We start from the raw sequence: 20,613 nt of genomic DNA, 5'->3' as shown, positions 1-20,613 counted from the left end.
GATGGGAAGGAGGAAGAGGGTTGTGAGTGTAGGGGAGAAGGGTTCCTGGTTGCTTCATCTACCATCTGCCGTGCACATGTGGCCAAGAAATACAAACTCTGAAGCATGCAGATGTTTGGCAACCCCTTAAATGTAAACTGCTGACTTTCCAAATAATAGACTGTGTATAGAAAGGATAAATTAAAGAAGGAAAACATTTAGATTGGGGTTTTTTATGACCTCAGAATTCAAAATAATCAAAAGCAAAAGACATAATTTAGAAGTCACGTCACTGCCAGGAGTTTTCCCATAATGTCAGGAGATCTGGCAGCCAAACTACTGGTTCAGTGGTAATTGTTGATTCAGAAGTTAGAGAAGAATCACCTACTCTTTTTTGAACAAGACTGCCAGGGGCCTTTGATGTTCACCTGAGAGGTCAGATGTGGCCATTGTAAGGGATAGTGGCTCGTGAAAATCAGGCTTGAGATGGGGCAGAGTGCATGTGAACAGGACAGTATGAGAGTGAAGGGGCAGAGTGGTCTGAAGAGAAGCTGGGGTTGAGGAGTGATGGTGAGTGGAGTCGGGGTGACACGGTAGAGCAGCGGTAGAGCTGCTGCCTTGCAGCGCCAGAGACCAGGGTTCGATCCTGACTGCAGGTGCTGTCTGCACGGAGTTTATACATTCTCCCTGTGAACCCGTGGGTTTACTCCGGGTGCTCCGGTTTCCTCCCACATTCCAAAGGCGTACAATTTTGTAGGTTAATTGGCTTCTGTAAGTTGTAAATTGTCCCTAGTGTGTAGGAGAGTGCTGGTGATCGCTGGTCGGCAGCCTCGGTGGGCAAAAGGGCCTGATTTCTGCACTGTTTCTCTAAAGTCTAAAGTCGTAAAAGAGTGTGAAATGAGTGCAGCAAGCTGAACCAAAGATCCTATAGCGGAGCTGTGTCTTTGAGCTGAACTGCAACACAGTTATCCCATAAGCACCAATGTGATAATTATTGGTTATCAGGCATCAGTTAATGAGATAACCATTAGTGCACTGGGAGAGGGATTACAAACAGTAAACTTCTTATGTAGCATGGAATTGGTCTTCTTCCTGAAGGACAAGTTCAGGTTACAAATAAAAACACTGTTTTCTTTCAATAAAAGAAAAAGGCATTTAACTGAAAACAATCGGCTATAGTTACCATAGACGTCAAAATCCAGGTGGAGACAGCAAATGGCCTTTGAGAAATCTGATCTGCAGTCATGTAAACATTGAAAACTGTTTTGTAAATGTATTAAACCCTGCCCCCTCACCAAAAACTTGCCGATGAAGGAAAGTCATCTTTGCAGTTCAACTGCCTCCATGTTTTACATGAGAGATTTGTTCTATAGGAAAGACTGTCTTGCCAATTGTGGTGGCACGGTGGCGCAGTTAGTAGAGCAGCTAGCTCACACTTCCAGCAACCCAGGTTCAATCCTGTCCATAGTGAATGTAGCAGTTTGCACATTCACACCAGAGCAGGTTTCCTCTGGCTGCTCCAGGTTCCTCCCACATCCTTAGGAGTTGGTAGATTAATTGTAAATTGCCCAAATGTCTAAATAAGCTGCTGGGTCTGTGTGTGTTTGGGGGGGGGGGGGGGGGGGGGGGGATTAGTGTAAAAATGGATGCTTTGTTGTCAAACTGTGGGCTGAAGGGTCTGCTTCGGTGTTGTCTCTCTTTATGACTGCGTAGTTCAGAACAAAGTGATAGAAATTATAGACAAGACTGACCTTCGGGGCAAACTGGGAGGGGAGGATTGTCTTGCACATCCCCAACGTTGACAGATTGGATTAGGGGCCAACTCAGTTCAAGTCAGGATTGACCGACCTTAGAATTATAACCGGATCCATTTGCTCATGCGGCAATCCCATTTGTCAGCAGAACTCACTGTATAATTACCATCAGTGTCAGATCCTGGCTGACTTGTCCCTGGCTCAGACGTAGTGAGGCCAATAATGATACCTCAGACAAATATTCCACCTGGCTTCCAGGGCATCAAAAATGAGGTCTTCCAGACCTCAAGCTCAGGACTGCACGTCATCGTATGCCTGTTCAGCAGAGGGGTGAGTGATAAATCTGAGGGCTAGCTGTATAATTGCATGAAGAAATCGCAATGCAAGATGGTACATCAGGCCTTAGCTAGTCATGAGTTATACTGGGAAAAAAACCCCAAATGCAGCGCTTTGGAAAATAATGTGCTGGGGGGGAAGGACATTTGTACACAAAGTTTATATTCAAAAGTGATTACGTATATGTAGTCTGGCAGATAGCTTACCTCTAAATCTAGTTTTTTTATACAAACTATATACAGGTTTCACGTGATTTTTTTTGTTCAAACAGAACTCCTCTAGAACAACGGGTTGCTATAGTATATTGCAGCTCTCAACTATATTACAAGAACACAGATCCTAAAGCATCAGCTGACCGCCAATAAGAAACAAAAGCTGCGTGATGATTGTAATACTGGATAAATAAAGGCAGGCTATTGTAGCCATGATGCGTCGCAAACTATAAAATCCAGTGACACAACAGCCCCAGTATTGTGACTATGGTGATGGATAACAAGCTGCAGTGACTGGAGGCCGCTCCCGGTTTGCTCCGTGCTGTGCCGCTGGGTGAGAAGCTTGGCGCCATCACCTTGGTTCCCTTCAGAGTGGGGGCCACAGCTGGGAAAATCTTGTCTTTTGCCCATCGGTCTTCTGGCGTGTCTGAAAGAAGAAAGAGACAAAAAGGGGCCTGTTACGATTGTTTAGTAAGGCTGCGCTTATTAAGAGTGGCAGAACAGATGGCATGAAAGCTGTAAGAAAAAATTGGCATAATTATCATAGCAATAACAGACAATATCTGCAAGGTGTTAGTACCATGTGAACCAAGAGAACTACAGCTCTAAGCCTTTACTATGTGGGATGTCTGACCCAATCTACACCAGCTTCTTACCAGACACCAATGACCACGATGTGTGACACTTGGGAAACCCTCGCCAACCCTAACGCACTTCCTACAAAATTCAGCATCCGCTGGTGAATCCCAACACAAGGAAGAAGAGACTTAAGGGCACAGAACCTCAAAATGGGAACAGAATTTTTACATCAAAACTAATGCTTGTCAAAAGTGGTACACGTTATCAATCTATTCATCCCCACACAAAGGAAAATTCAACCAACCTTCCTTCCTTTCACAGGTACATAGGTCGGAAAAATGTAGAGGGATACAGGCCAAATGCAGGCAAATGGGACTAGCTCAGGTAGGCAACTTGGTCAGAATGTATGAGTTGGGCCAATGGGCCTTGTTTCCACTTGTATAACTATGACACTATTAATTGTATTGTATTGTATTGTATTGTATATCTTTATTGTTATTTTCCTGAGTACTCACATACCCAGAGGAAACAAAAAAACGTTACTCAAACCAGTGTCCATTCAGTGTGCAGTAAAAAATAAATAGAAATAAAAATACATATATCATGAACAAGTTTAACACTACTCTCAACTAAACATCAACAGGCGTTCCGATCGGCAGCGGCACGACAGTGGCTCTGTCCAGGTTGGTGGTTGGTGCGTGATACTTTGGCAGGGGGCAAAGTCCGTTTAACAGTCTTATAGCCTGCGGGAAGAAGCTGAGGAGCAATGACATAGATCCTCTCAATCTGATCCTTCAGTTTACTGCATACTTTTCTTCATGTTATGCTTCATAACATGAGCTTTTACCATAAGCGATGGCCTTTAGAAGAGCATACAAATCAGTGCCCTTAGATTGTTGACTAAAGCATTTAAGTGGACCATGTGCTGGAACAATCTCTGGTAATGTAGTGGTGCTGATGAACACTCGGAGCTGTTTTATTTTGGAGCATAGTTTACACTTGCTAAACACTATTGGACACTGGTGGGTTCCACGTAACTGAAGGAGCATTACTCATAAAGCCTGAAGTTACCAATGGTGAGAAAGAGTTAGGACATTTTCTATGCCAAGAATTCAACAGCACCGTTTAGAAAACATAGAAACATAGAACATAGAAAAATAGATGCAGGAGTAGGCCATTCATCCCTTCGAGTCAGCATCGCCATTCAATATGATCATGGCTGATTATCTAAAATCAGTACCCCGTTTCTGCTTTTTCCCCCAGATCCCTTGATTCCTTTAGCCCGAAGAGCTAAATCTAACACTCTCTTGAAAACAATTTGAAAAGAAAAAAACAATCCAAGGGAAAATACAGAGCAGATAATGAAACAGAAGCTTCATAATATGCTGATCGTGTTACACAGTGACTGGCAATCCAGAACCACGTATATTTGCTCCAGGAAAGCTTTGTGAAAGAGCCAAATGGGAGCAGGAAGAGCGACCAATAAAAATATATAGAACCACAAAATTCACAGTCTATAAGCCAGGCATATACAATGGGAAGGAAATGAGTCTTTATGATCAAGATACAAATAATCATATTGCATTTAAGAGCACTTGATCTTAATCCCAATGAAAATCAATTCAAGGTGATATATTTTAGTTCCACAGGCTATTGAGCCAATTGTGAACAACTACATCAGTCAACAATTGCTATGGCACATATTAATCAATGTCCATGTCAATAATAGTAAGTTACGAGGCAGTTTGTCTCCCTGTCCCCATTCGACTGTCAGAGACCCTATGCCAAATATTTATCTCTGTATTCATCACCACAAATCTGCAAATTTATTTCCCAGCAGGACCTTACTGCACAATTAATCCTATAAACAAAAACAAGGCCAGCTCTGTGGGAATAATTGGCAAAAAGCAAACACACACATGTTTACTTGTATGACATGGAGAATAATGTCACAAAGTGAAGACCTTTAATTACTATATCATGATAACGTATGATAGTAATGATTACATTTCAGCACAACAGTTGTAATATTTCATTATTCCTCTCTATTTTATGCTAAAGTGTTAGCTTGTTTAATTTATTTACACTTTATGGGGCAAAAGACAAAATGCTGGAGGAATTCAGTGGACCAGGCATCATGCGTGGAGGGAAATGGATCAATAACGTTTCGGGTCGGGACCTTTCTTCAGATTGATAGAGTAAGGGGAAGAAAGCAGGAGAGGAGTAGTAGGGGGTGGGGCAAAGACCAACAGGTGATAGGTGGATACAGGTGAGGGAAAATTATTGGCAGATGGGTGGTGTCTTCTCCTCATATCTCTTAAAGACTCAGGTTTTGCTCAGATTGGTTCCAGGGCCATTGTCAGCCTTTGCCCAATGGTCCTTTCCTCATAGGGGCCATGGCTAATTAGTTGATCATGGAAGCATTGCTGTCACATCCAACCCTGTTCCCACTTTGTTTCTGATGAGTGTCAGAGAATAACAGGCGGTAGTGAAAAGGATAGCTGAAATTTCCTCTTTAATGTTACTAAAGGCAATGATTGAGCTTGAAACATTGCTGGCATTCTTGGACCAGAACCCTTTACATTTCATGGTCTTACTCATCTCCATCCCTTTGAAACCAACATGTCTCCAGCACCCACTGCCTCATTGAGAAAATTCTTAGATATGGAGTCAATCCCCTCAACCTCATCTTCAAATTTGCAGTTATCACAGCAATCAAATGGTCTGAATCTGCTCTGAACACTGTTCTGAACACCATTATCCATTGAACCATTGACCCATTGAACCTAGATCTCTTCCATTGTCCATCATATGATCCTTCTTCTGTGCCTCTCTTGTTATCCAGCCCCACCAACTGCACTCTTATCCATGTGAATCTTAGACAATAGACAACAGACAATAGGTGCTGGAGTAGACCATTTGGCCCTTTGAGCCAGAGACGCCATTCAATGTCATCATGGCTGATCATTCACAATCAGTACCCTGTTCATGCCTTCTCCCTAGATCCCTTGATTCCGCTATCTTTAAGAGCTCTATCTAACTCTCTCTTGAAAGCATCCAGAGAACTGGCCTCCACTGCCTTCTGAGGCAGAGTATCACACAAAATCCTTTCACTGGAGACTTGAACTCCATCAGTTTCCTCAAGCTCAACCTGCCCAGCAACCCATCCAATTTTGAGTTAATTTTACAGCTCTAGATCCATCAGAAGACTGCCATAACATTGCCTTTTTGGCTTTGCACTTCCAGAGAGGAGTTCTTCCCGCCTGGAACCTGCCCACCGGGGTTCTTACTATTTTGGACCTCAGAGCTACATCTGCTTTAAGTTCTGATTTATGTGTCGTGAGTTTTTAAAGCTGCTAAAAGTAATCTTTTGCTTCTGTAGATATTCAGTTAACATTTAATTCAAAACACACCATGAAATCTTTGCAAGATTTCATTGCAATCGCAGAATTATATTCATTTGCAAGCTGTAATTATACTTTATTGTACCAAGGCTTGATGATATCCAGTAGGCTGTATGAAAGAAGAGCAGTTTAGATGAATTTATCAAGATCTCACACTGATCTCACTGTGATAGATGATTATGTTAAAGCAGCAGTTATCTGGATGTCTGAACTAATAATAAAGAATTGAAATCCCATTGTATGTCCTTGAAAATTTCAATTCACATATTTAAAAATGTGGTAGCATGGTTAAAATATAGTAGAGCTGCTGCCTCACAGTACCAGAGACCTGAGTGCCTCCAGTGCTGTCCGTCTGGAGTTTGACCATGGTAGGTTTCCATGGGTGCTCCGATTTCCTTTCACATCCCAAAATATGTTGGTGTATAGGTGAATTAGCCAGTGTAAATTGTCCCTAGTGTGTAGATATATTCTAGAATCTGGGGGGGGCAGCAATGAGAATATGGGAAGAGTAAAATGAGGATTAATGAAAAACACTTGGTGTCGACTCGGTGGCCCATAGGTTCTGTAAATGTGCTCTATGTCTTTCTTTACTTTGGAAATTAAGAATAATGAGGTATTATCCTGAGCTATTAAGGGGTTGGACAGGCTAGACGCAGGAAGATTGCTCCCGATGTTGGGGAAGTCCAGGACAAGGGGTCACAGCTTAAGGATAAGGGGGAAATCCTTTAAAACTGAGATGAGAAGAACTTTTTTCACACAGAGAGTGGTGAATCTCTGGAACTCCCTGCCACAGAGGGTAGTCGAAGCCAGTTCATTGGCTATATTTAAGAGGGAGTTTGATGTGGCCCTTGTGGCTAAGGGGATCAGAGGGTATGGAGAGAAGGCAGGTACGGGATACTGAGTTGGATGATCAGCCATGACCATATTGAATGGCGGTGCAGGCTCGAAGGGCCGAATGGCCTACTCCTGCACCTAATTTCTATGTTTCTATGTCTATCCCTTCCCCAGTCTCTGTCTCAGAATGAATAAAATAGTTGCCACCTGATTCCTAATTCTCAACCACTAATTATTTTCTAAAACCAGTAAGACAGAGAGAAACAGTATTCATGGAAACATTATTTTCTTCGTTCCAGTTTAATTTATTAAAAGTCAATTTGAGTCTTTAGGGACATGGGTGAATAAAAGCATGAGAGGAATAGATCGGGTGGATGCACAGAGTCTCTTGCCCACAGTAGGTGAAACGAGGACCAGAGGAAATAGGTTTAAGATGATGGGGAAAAGATTTAATAGGAATCTGAGGGGTACCTTTTTCACACAAAGGGTAGTGGGTGTATGGAACAAGCTGCCAGGTGAGGTAGTTGAGGCAGGGACTATCCGAACATTTAAGAAACAGGTACATAGATAGGACAGGTTTGGACAGATATGGACCAAATGCGGACAGGTGGGAATAGTGTAGCTGGGACATTGTTGGCCGTTGTGGGCAAGTTGGGCCAAGGGGCCTATTTCCACATTGTATCACTCTATGACTCTATCACTATGGGAAGGCAGAGGAAATGAGGGCAAATTTTGAGGGCAGTAAGACTTCTGGCTAAATTACCCATCCATGCGAAATAGACTGGATGGATAGCGAGTGGACTGGATCATTTAAAATAGCTGAGGCAAAGGGTGCTTTGGTAGGGAGGGATTGGGAAGTTTACATGTTGGGTTCAAGGCTGTTTCTCTGACGTATGACTATAAATCCCACATAAATCCCACATAATCCCACATAAGAGATTAGTTTACAAACTTAAAGCACACGGCATTGGGGGTTCAGTATTGATGTGGATAGAGAACTGGCTGGCAAACAGGAAGCAAAGAGTAGGAGTAAACGGGTCCTTTTCACAATGGCAGGCAGTGACTAGTGGGGTACCGCAAGGCTCAGTGCTGGGACCCCAGCTATTTACAATATATATTAATGATCTGGATGAGGGAATTGAAGGCAATATCTCCAAGTTTGCGGATGACACGAAGCTGGGGGGCAGTGTTAGCTGTGAGGAGGATGCTAGGAGACTGCAAGGTGACTTGGATAGGCTGGGTGAGTGGGCAAATGTTTGGCAGATGCAGTATAATGTGGATAAATGTGAGGTTATCCATTTTGGTGGCAAAAACAGGAAAGCAGACTATTATCTAAATGGTGGCCGACTAGGAAAAGGGGAGATGCAGCGAGACCTGGGTGTCATGGTACACCAGTCATTGAAAGTGGGCATGCAGGTGCAGCAGGCAGTGAAGAAAGCGAATGGTATGTTAGCTTTCATAGCAAAAGGATTTGAGTATAGGAGCAGGGAGGTTCTACTGCAGTTGTACAGGGTCTTGGTGAGACCACACCTGGAGTATTGCGTACAGTTTTGGTCTCCAAATCTGAGGAAGGACATTATTGCCATAGAGGGAGTGCAGAGAAGGTTCACCAGACTGATTCCTGGGATGTCAGGACTGTCTTATGAAGAAAGACTGGATAGACTTGGTTTATACTCTCTAGAATTTAGGAGATTGAGAGGGGATCTTATAGAAACTTACAAAATTCTTAAGGGGTTGGACAGGCTAGATGCAGGAAGATTGCTCCCGATGTTGGGGAAGTCCAGGACAAGGGGTCACAGCTTAAGGATAAGGGGGAAATCCTTTAAGACCGAGATGAGAAGAACTTTTTTCACACAGAGAGTGGTGAATCTCTGGAACTCCCTGCCACAGAGGGTAGTCGAGGCCAGTTCATTGGCTATATTTAAGAGGGAGTTAGATGTGGCCCTTGTGGCTAAGGGGATCAGAGGGTATGGAGAGAAGGCAGGTACGGGATACTGAGTTGGATGATCAGCCATGATCATATTGAATGGCGGTGCAGGCTCGAAGGGCCGAATGGCCTACTCCTGCACCTAATTTCTATGTTTCTATGTTTCTATGACCATATATTCCCAACTCCAAACACAGTCCATAGCTACTTTCCACAATCTATTGACACTGATCTTCTCATCGCCCACACTAAAAGAGAAAAAGTAGAAGAGAGCAGAAGAAACAAAATGGCGTAAAAGTAAAATATAGTCAGAATCAATAAACAAGAGAGACCATACCCACTGCACATTGCAGTGCAATAAAGACTGAATAGTATGGGCTGCATATGTCCTATGCAGACATACCTGTATATACGTAAACACAGAGAGAGATCTTTGAACACAATACACTCCTATACTTAGATGCTGCTGTAATTCTATGCAGAGGTTTGAGGCAGAAGCTTGAAGGACTCAACTGATAAACCCATTAATCAAGTTACCATTAATCTTCTGTCACAACCTGCTGCACTCTCCTGCCCAGCCATTACTGCTTGGTTCCAAGCTGCTTACTTCTACCACCGAACTGCTTCAATTCCCATATCCAAGGTTATTTTTAGTGGTTGACAAGGACATTGAACCGTTGAGTAGATTATGCTATGAGAATAACAAAAAGTAATTGGAATTTTCTTTTTCTTTTTACTCATCCCTGCAGGAAAATAAAATAAACTAAAAAAAATCTTTTAATCTATATCAAAATTATTGAAGGTTCTGTTCATCCTGAATATTCATTGTTGTCATTATTTACCAATAGATATCAGTAATTTACTGATCACGGTGTAAGGATAATGGCACTTTTACTACCCTGCTACAGCACAATCATTCCGATCTCTAATTCTTCAAACTTCATGCCACATATTGTTGAGGAAGGACTGAAGGTCGAGCTTTGCATTATAGGTGGAATACTCATTATAACTGTGCTTGCTTTGATGTGGAAAGTAGGGTCATCCCGTTTTTTGGGCTAAATTGGTTTGTCCCGTATGGGACCGCCCTTGTCCTGAATTTGACTGCTACTATTCGGGTCAAGGGGACTGTCGGGTCGGAGCGCCGCGTCCAGCCCTGCATCACCCGTCCTGACGTAGTCCAGCCCATGGAGTGCAGCAGCAGCGCCTGGCCCATGGCCCCGTCGGTCGGCAGCCCGGCCAGCTGTCCGACCTTCGGACTTTTGCTTACCGCCGACACCACCACCCCTCCTTCTCATGGCCAATCGTCGATTCATGAGTTGGATGGGGTGCTGGACCTTGCACGCGACGTCGCACAGGCCGGGCCAAAACTCCTCAGCTGGCACGCCAGCTGGGCTTTGTGTGCAGTCTAGCACCCAGGCCAACTCATCATTCACCCAGCCACGGCCGAGTTGGTCAACAAAGTGCTGTCGGGAATTTGTTCTGTATTTTGACCTTTTGTATCTTATTTGGGAGTGAGTAATGGGCCTGTCCTGCTTGGTGATTTTTTAGACAACTGTTGGCGACTGTCATAGTCTTGGCAGATCGCCGAAAAATCGTCAACTGGACCCCGCCCCCCCCCTACGACTATGTCTACGGCAACCTACACCAACCTACAACCAAGTCGACGTCAAGCTACGGCAAGCTCCCGACAACCGGCAACCCAATAGTCGTGACTTAGGACGTCCACCTACGACCACACCTACGACAACCTACCACGACACCTACAACAACCAACATTAAGCTATGACAAGCTACGACCCTGTCGGCGTCAACTGAAAGCAATTCACCTAATTTTGACCTCCAAAGCAATGGAATGATTCATTTTTCCTATTGTAGGGGTTGTAGGGTGGGGTTTACCAATCATTCTGCATCATGACTGCCATGGAGCAACATCAGAGGGCATTGCTCTCATGAAGAAGAAGCCCTGCTGCTTGCAGCAGCCCTCATGCTTATACATCAGAAAGACAGAAGGACAAGAAGAATGGGGAAGAAGAAGCCCAAGAAGAGGTCTGTGTGGTTGAAGCCCTTGCCCTTGAGCAGACCCAGGTTGGGCCAGTATGAAAACCTGATGACTGTGCTCCAGCAAGAAGATGAGGCTGCTTTCAGAAACTTCACTAGGCTCCCCCCTGAGCTGTTTCAGGAGTTGAAGACATGGGTCAGCCCTCTCCTTGAGAAAAATTAGACCTTCATGAGGAAGCCACTGGAGCCAGGCATGCCCTTAGCCATTACCCTCCGCTACCTGGCATCAGGAGATTCCTACAAGAGCCTCTCCTGCAGCTTTCTTGTGGCCCACAACACCATCAGCAAGGTTGTCCGAGAGACAGATGCGTGGAAGAGAGCGGCTTTGATACCAGATGGTACTTCCTGCACATTATGTGGGGCAGTTGACGGCAAGCATGTGGCCATCAGGTGGAAGTGGAATTACTGTATTACTTTGAAAGACAAACGTGAATTCTTATGAACCTGATTGAAATGTTTTTTTTATTTGCTTGAAAGGACAAATCAGCAGAAACAAATTCAAGATCACGTGCCATGCTCCATTTAAATACTAAGAAACTGGAAAAATAAACTGGTCTAAAATGGTTCCATTGCCTGTCTGACACATAATCTTCATAACACCCTGTAAAGCTGCAGCAAGTAAGAATGTAATCGTTCCGACATATCTGATGCACATGACAAATAAACACTCTTGAATGTCTTGAAATGCGCCATGTATCTGTTAGATAAAAGGCGGTGGATGTATGGAACATACTGCCGAAGATATGGTAGTTGAGGCAAGAACTATCGCAACGTTTAAGAAGCCATTAGACAGGTACATGGATAGGATAGGTTTAGAGGGATATAGATCAAATGCAGGCAAGTGGATTAGTGTAGATCGCACATGTTGGACAATGTGGGCAGGTTGGGCCAAAGGACCAGTTTCCACACTGTATGTCTCTCTGACTCCATAAAGTCACTCCATATTCCCAAAAGAAACTCATTGTTTATCTTGTTTCCACTGGGATTAATTCAGGTGAATAGATTTTTTGTCTAAGGAGAAAGCCAGATAAAATAACCTGGAATTAGGAATAGTGGGTTATAGTTCCAGTTGAAGGAGAAAGGACTAGAAGAAGCTTGAGTTCTGCAATAACATCGGCAGGGACTAGCTGGACTGAATGGCAAGTTCGACCTTTCTCAGATGTCTCTGAATTGTTTCCAATATATAATTCCTTGTATCTCGGAAATTTTTTTTCACTATTTCTTCGATAATCCACTGCTTTTCCAGAATATTGTTCCACTCTTACTCACTATATATTCACTGATTTTCTTTACATATCACCTCAAAGATCCCACTGTGTTGCCTGTGCAATCTCACTGTTTCCCCCTGTACATGGCCTATATAATGGAGACCCAAGAGACTGCAGATGCTGGGCTTTGGAGCAACGAACAATCTGATTGAGGAACTTAACAGGTTGAACAGCATCTGTTGGGGGGAAAGGAACTTTTAACATTTCAGGTCAAAACTCAGCATCATGCACCTATCGGGATGTGTGTCATATATACCATTGACGGAACAATGAAACTCTTACTTGCAGCAGCTTAACACTGTGTATTTCCTAACACTGTCCTTATAACTCTACATTTTCTATCTACCATATAATTTTAACATTTACTACAAAACAAAAGCGACCATTTCCCACCTGAGTCTTCTATCAGACATGAGGCCATTTGGGACTGTGAGAATGCGAAAAGTGCAATAGTTGTGGAAGTGATGGCAAACCAGAGCAGGTCCAATTGTTTCTTTTGTCCAATTGTTGAACAATTTGCTGACACTCACTACCTTGGTTGATAATTAAAGCTGACTCCCATCGGACATAGCACAGAAAGCAGAAGAGGTGGAGAGAAGAAAATTAGACAAGTGGGAGAAGGTTATTAGAACATGCATTGTGCCATTGCAAAAATGTAATTGTTTAGCTTCTACCCATTGTTCAAGAGGGCAGCTTGCCAGGTTTGAGATTCTGATGGCATGTTTAGTTATCTCCTATATATTGCTTGTTAATTCCCAAAAATGGCTACTCAGAAATGGTTGTTAATTCCCAAAAATGGCTACCCATCTTCTTGCGTGGAGAAGAATGATTCATGTAGCTTGTTACTCTGTGATGGTGGAGAAGGACGTAATATCACTGTGACCTGTCAAATCCCCTGTTATTATATGCCAAAAAATCACCATCATATATTGTAAGATGTCATGACTGGTCAGACTCAAAGGTAGACAAAAATACTGGAGAAACTCAGCGGGTGAGGCAGCATTTACGGAGCAAAGGAATAAGTGACGTTTTGGGTCGAGACCCTTCTTCAGACTGAAAGGGTTAGGAACTGTTATGTACTTGATTGGTGAAACTAGTTTTATGCTATTCCGTCCTACACTCAAGAGCAATTTACGAAGCCATTTAATCGGAGCACTCGGTGGAAACTCATGTGATCACAAGGAGAATGTCTACACTCTGCACAGGCAGCACCAATAGTCAGGATCGAATCTGGGTCTCTGGCACTGTGAGGCAGCAGGTCTATCATTGCATCACTGTGCCACCCTTTCAACTCATTCATGGCATTTGCTATGTTTATGGTGTTAAGGTGTTTGTGCGACCTTGGGTTGTAATAGTGACTATACCTCAAAAGTATTTCATTGTCCGCAAGCACTTTGGTATGTTCTTGAAGCTATGAACATGTGGCCCACACCAAGTTCTCAAGAGCTAATCACATTTATCATAGAAACCATTTAGAGCAGAATTAATCTGGTAGGAGACAATAATAACACATAAACCATGAACATTTCTTGCAAATTGAAAACTCAGATGAAAGACCCAACATTGCTGGATACTGTTAAAATTAGGTGAGATGAATCAAGAAGTTAATCTTGGGTTTTAAATTATCTGTAAAGTTGCAAGTCTTGAAGACATCCCAAAGCAGTTCACAACCAATGAACCACTCTTGAAGTATTGTTTAAGAGGGAACTGCAGATGCTGGAAAATCGAAGGTAGACAAAAATGCTGGAGAAACTCAGCAGGTGAAGCAGCATCTATGGAGCGAAGGAAATAGGCAACGTTTCGGGTCGAGACCCTTCTTCAGACTCTTGAGGTATAATCACTTCATTGGTTGTAAGGCCCATTCAGAAGGTTATGAGTTTATTCTCCTCCAGAGAGATGTGCAGATAGTCGAGATCAACAGTCCAGCTTCCCGATGGACTGCTGCATTATTAAAGAGATGTAATACTGAGCTGCCATCTGCTCTCCCAGTTAGACACCTAAGTTCCCACATTTATAGAGCAGCGCATTCACTTGATAACCAGAGCACTGTTTTAAAAACCCCATAATTAAAGCAGATTACCTAATCTGGTGTTTGTGGGACCTTGGCTGCAATGCTTCCTACGTTGTAATAACAACTGCACTTCAAAAGTATTTCATTGTCTTCAAGCACTGGTATGTTCTTGAAGCAATGAAAGGTACGCTACAACTGAAACGTTTCCTTTTCTTTCAGTGAGCCCTGGCTCTCACCATAAACATAACACATGGCATGAAAGTTCTGAAATCAGAATTGCAGGTGCCCTATGTTTCGCCTGGGAGGGATATTGATTAGCTCATCCCAACAAATCGTCACTGCACACTTTGAAGAACAGTGGACATACAAGCTGTTGAGAATGGTCTCTACTTGAAACATCACACATTCCATCTCTCCAGATATGCTGCCTGTCCCGCTGAGTTACTCCAGCACTTTGTGTCTCTCTTTGGTATATAACCAGCGTCTGCAGTTCCTTCCTGCACAGCTTTCTATTTTTGAATCTCAACTTTGAAAACTCATGCATGAAGCGTACATTTCAGAGAGGGGAGTGAATCCAAACTTTGTGGAGAAGGGAAAAGGGATAACATGGGGAAAGGAAAAGGATGCAGCCTCTGCTGGTGAGAAGCAGACTAATGATCGCAATCTGGACCAGTTTCTCATAAAGGACCACTCGTTTTGTACCCAGCAGATTTTTGCCCCATCATGGTGGGTTGGATCAGGCATGCACAACCATAAGGTCAAAAGATTCTTCAAACCTTCACCACAACCTCCGTGTAACCCTACCCACATGATGAACATTAGAGTTCACTGATCATGGAGAGAGTTCCACCACATCAACTACATCAATAGGAATTTAATTGTCCCACCATTAAGCTAGTTCAGGAGGAAATTTAATGCCTTTATGAGATGCAAGTGAGGATTTTTTAAAAGCCATTGATGTAATTTACCGCTAAATCACTCAGTTGAATGCTTTTATACTATTCTTAAGTCCCTTGCAGGCTTCTCTTGTTATTTCCCATTGCAATGAACACAGCATGACCCTGCAGGATACTACATCCATTGCAGACCATCCTGCTGACTCCAGCACTTCCAGATCATCTGATTAAATTAAGGTTTCTCTTAGGTAAATCTATCTCCCTTTCCCAGAAAATCAAGTTCAGTCTTGAAATTCAATTGCTTTCATTAAATAAGCTTGACAAAACAAAAAATTACTTCAGTTGCTCCTTTGTATTGATCAAATCTGAACACAAAATTATTTGATGGTGCTCTGTGTTTAGTTTAGTTTAGAGTTACAGCAAGGAAACAGGCCCTTCGGCCCACCGAGTCCACGCCGACCAGCAATCCCTGCATATTAACACCGTCCTACACACACTAGGGACGATTTTACATTCATACAAAGCCAATTAACCTACAAACCTGTACGTCTTTGGAGTGTGGGAGGAAACTGAAGATCTCGGAGAAAACCCGCAAGGTCACGGGGACAAACTCCATACAGACAGCACCCGTACTTGTTGACAGCCTGAACCACTAAGTGTAGAATATAAACAGAAAATCCTACTATCACACAGCAGCTCATGCAGCATCATGGAAGGACATCTCCTGTACAGAGCCACACAGCACCAGTGGGCTACAATGTAAAAACAAAGAACTGTAGATGCTGGTTTATACCAAAGAATAAGCACAAAGAGGTCAGGCAGCACCTCTGGCTTTTTCGACAGAGATATACTATTACCTGACTCACTGACTTACTCCAGCACTTTGTGTCTGTTTACCAGTGAGCTGCAGCCTGGCCGTAGTGAGGATGGTGTTACACATCAGCTGTGCTCTGGAAGACTCGACAAGGAGTGTGATGAGGGTAGGCATACATGGCGGGCAGCTGCGGCTCACGGCTACCTTTGGCACCTTGTCCAGCACGCCTTAATACCTACAGCAGATGCCGAAAAGCAACAGGGGATAGGTGAGATTTCCTTGAATTAACATTGCCAGGAGCGCAGCCTTACAGATCAGGAAGGCCAGCATAGAGCTTTGCCAGCAGGTGCTCACAGATCCCTGCTACCCCCCCTGGCACAGAAAACCAGAAGCTTTTGAGCCACACTCTCCACATTGGCCATATGTAGCCATGAGCCCCACATCTCAGCACTGAACTGTCACATCATTCAGACCAGCCCTCAGAGAGCACCTTTCCACACTGAGTCATGGGTAATTCATTGCTGTGCGACATTGCCAGTCTGAAGAAGGGTCTCAACCCGAAACGTCACCCATTCCTTTGCTCCAGAGATGCTGCCTGTCCCACTGAGTGACTCCAGCTTTTTGTGTCTATCTTCAGTTTAAACCAACATCTGCAGTTCCTTCCTACTCATTGCTGTGTGGGATCCATACCAGGTTCTCAACACAACCATTTGAGACATCGGAGGCTGAGCGGGAGACCTGATAGATGTTTATAAAATTATGGGAAGCATAGATAGGAGGCAGCCCGAGTCTTTTATCTAGGGTGGAAATATCAAATACAAGAGGACATAGGTTTAAGGTGAGAGGGGTAAAGTTCAAAGGTGGTGTGTGAGGCAAGATTTTCACAGAGTGGTGGGTGCCTTGCACGTGCTGCCAGGGAAGGTGATGGAAGCATTAGGATAGAGTAATGACATTTAAGTGGCATTTAGTTAAGCATGTGAACATGCAGGGAATGGAGGGACACAGATAACATGCAGGCAGATGGCGTTTGTATAATTTGGCATCTTGGTCGGCACGGACATTGTGGGGTGACATTGTTCCTGTGCCGAACTGTTCTATGTTTTATTTTGACAAAATGTTGCCTATGCACGTATCTTTTAAAATCCAGGGCAGAGGATGTGTTTCGACTTCACAACAAGATCACTATAGCACAGAAGCACTCTGTGGGGTAACTCTAAGCAGGATACCAGTACTGTATAGTTAAGTGAAAGGAACTATCAACTGAGTCACTTCCTACTTCGTTTTTAAACACTTAATATCTCCCAAAACAACAGCAGGGGTTGCCAAACACTCCCCGGTGATGAACATCTCTCATCTCAGATCAAATCAACGCAATCAGCATGAAAAATACATTCATATATGTACGTATACCGAGCTTCAACATATTCTTTTACAAATTGTATTTTAGCAGCTTACTTGTATCATGAGCCTCACAGTCATTAAGTTGAACAGCATGAAAACAGGCCCTTCGGCCCACCAGGTGCGTGCTGGCCATCAACCAGCCATTTACACAAATCCTACATTAAACTCAGTTTTTATACTCTCATCTTCTTATCAAGTCAAGTCAAGAGAGTTTATTGTCATGTGTCCCAGATAGGACAATTAAATTCTTGCTGCTGCAGCACAACAGGATATTGTAGTCGTAAATACAGATAAGATCAGTGTGTCCATATACCATAGAATATATATATATATATATATATATATATATATATATATATACACACATCGGTAAAGAGATAAACATAGAAAATAGGTGCAGGAGTAGGCTATTCGGTCCTTCGAGCCTTCACCGCCATTCAATATGATCATGGCTGATCATCCAACTCAGTATCCTGTACCTGCCTTCTCTCCATACCCATAAAGTGCAATAGGTTGTTATAGTTCATAGTTTGTGTGAAGTTGTGTTTAATAGTCTGATGGCTGTGGGGAAGAAGCTGTTCCTGAATCTGGATGTTACAGATTTCAGGCTCCTGTACCTTCTACCCGATGGCAGCGGAGAGATGAATGTGTGGCCAGGATGGTGTGGGTCCAGGATGATGCTGACAGCCTTTTTGAGGCAGCGACTGCGATAGATCCCCTCAATGGTAGGGAGGTCAGAACCGATGATGGACTGGGCAGTGGTTTCGACTTTTTGCACCCTTTTCTGCTCCTGGATGCTCAGGTTGCCGTACCAAAGCACAATGCAACCGGTCAGCATGCTCTCTACTGTGCACCTGTAGAAGTTCGAGAGAGTCCTCCTTGACATACCGACTCTCCGTAATCTTCTCAGGAAGTAGAGGCGTTGATGTGCTTTCTTTATGATTGCATCAATGTTCTGGGACCAGGAGAGATCTTTGGAAATATGCACGCCCAGGAATTTGAAGTTCTCCAGATTTTACCACTCACTTACACACTGGAGAGCAATTTACAGTGGCCATTTAACCTATGAACAAGCATGTCTTTGAGATAGACAATAGACAATAGGTGCAGGAGTAGGCCCATCGAGCCAGCACCACCATTCAATGTGATCATGGCTGATCATCCACAATCAGGACCCCATTCCTACCTTCTCCCCATATCCTTTGACTCCATTATCTTTAAGAGCCCTATCTAACTCTCTCTTGAAAGCATCCAGAAAACCGGCCTCCACCGTCCTCTGAGGCAGAGAATTCCACAGACTCACAACTCTCTGTGTGAAAAAGCATTTCCTCATCTCCGTTCTAAATGGCTTGCCCCTTATTCTTAAACTGTGGCCCCTGGTTCTGGACCCCCCCAACATCGGGTGGAATTTGGGCAGAAACCAGAGCACCTGGACGAAATCTAAGTAGTCACAAGAAGAATGTGCAAAATCCACACAGGCAGCACCCAAGTTCGGGACTGAACTTCTTTTTAGACAAGGCCTCAATAAATGTATCAAATGCAAGGATTCTTGGAAGCCGTAAGATGTATTTTTTATCATTTCAAATTCATGCATTATAAACAATAACAGTTCTTGAAACTTGGTTGGTTTTAGTTTCACCCTTCTGTTCAGTTTGTTCTGTTTCTTTCCGATCCCGCTTTCCAATTGAGTAGCTTGGTCAATAATGGCAACCTTTGAAACATAGAAAATAGGTGCAGGAGTAGGCCATTCGGCCCTTCGAGCCAGCACTGACATTCAATATGATCATGGCTGATCATCCAAGATCAGTACCCGTTTCTGCTTTCTCCCCATATCACTTGATTCCGTTAGTCCTAAGAGCTATATCTAACTCTCTGTTGAAAACATCCAGTGAATTGGCCTCCGCTGCCTTCTATGGCAGAGAATTCCACAGATTCACCACTCTCTGGATGAAAAAGTCTTGCCTCATCTCACTCCTAACAGATGAGGCAACCTTATTCTTACCCTTTATTCTTAAACTGTGACCCTTGATTCTGGACTCCTCCAACTTGGGAAACATTTTTCCTGCATCTAGCCTGTCTAATCCTTTAAGAATTGTATGTTTCTGTAATATATCCTCTCATCCTTCTAAATTCCAGTGAATATGCAGTGAACCATCAGTACCAGTGAAAAATGAAAATGTTTGATTTGAACCTTCAGCAAACTGGCAAACTGGCCTTTAAAGATAGATGGCCATATATTAATGGATGACTGCTTACTGTCTGCTTTTATCATGATTCTGCTCAGAAATGGTGAGGCAACCTATCCGGTGTCTTGGACAATATTTAATGCAGGCTGTATGGTCGTGAGAGGTCTCCTATAGTCGTGAGAGGTCACCCGCTACATGTCGCCAGGGGTCACGTATGGTCGTGAGAGGTCTCCTATGGTCGTGAGAGGTCAGGCCTTTAACTCAGCGGGACAGGCAGCATCTCTGGAGAGAAGGAATGGGTGATGTTTTGAGTCAAGGCCCTTCTTCAGACTCTACTGCCCGAATATTCGACTGCCTGATGCCTTCAGACTCTTCATGCTGCCTGTCCCGCTGAGTTACTCCAGCATTTTGTGTCTATCTTTGATTTAAATCAGCATCTGCAGTTCCTTCCTACACATTTTTTCTACCCTGTGAAGCTCCTATAGTATCATATGTTTGAACATCACCACTCATTTTCCTAAACTCCAAGACCAACAGACCCAAACTGTCAAAGCTGTTATGTAAATATACAAGGAACTCATCCACATTACATTATAAAGAAACATTCTGTGTTGCGTGCATGCCATGTGACTTCTAACTCTAAGGGATTGACGATCAACTCTCTAAGTAAGAAATTTCAAACTGCAGTAATCTGCTTAATTCCATCACAGTTTCCTCAGTGAGGACTATAAATAAGAATGAACGGTTCCCATGCAGAAACAAACCACGGAGTAACATTACATGATATGTGAACATTTGGAAATGCGTTGCATGCCAGCTGACCAGTTTTAAAGATCCAGTTGGTGAAAGAGCCTCTTTGTCACTGTGCAGCTGACATACAGTAAATGGAGCTTTGTGTGTCTGCTTGCTCTTTCGGGAGATCGAACGCTGTTGCACACAGGCATTCATGCTATG

General features: G+C 43.4%; 1 protein-coding gene across 2 annotated transcripts in view; it reads right to left on the bottom strand.

The window, feature by feature from the left end:
• Window positions 1-1,118: 1,118 nt before the first annotated feature.
• Window positions 1,119-20,613, bottom strand: part of LOC116979760 (glypican-5-like) — a 463,239-nt gene continuing 443,744 nt past the window's right edge. For both annotated transcript variants that reach the window (XM_033031524.1, XM_033031523.1), the window contains one exon: window positions 1,119-2,708. In XM_033031524.1, coding sequence (XP_032887415.1) covers window positions 2,509-2,708 — 200 coding nt within the window. In that variant the 3' untranslated portion in view covers window positions 1,119-2,508. The remainder of the gene's footprint in view (window positions 2,709-20,613) is intronic.

Source organism: Amblyraja radiata, chromosome 13, assembly GCF_010909765.2.
Source record: "Amblyraja radiata isolate CabotCenter1 chromosome 13, sAmbRad1.1.pri, whole genome shotgun sequence".
Classification (NCBI taxonomy): domain Eukaryota; kingdom Metazoa; phylum Chordata; class Chondrichthyes; order Rajiformes; family Rajidae; genus Amblyraja; species Amblyraja radiata.
The sequence above is the reverse complement of the archived record's forward strand: the minus strand, read 5'-3'. Positions and strand labels throughout refer to the sequence as shown.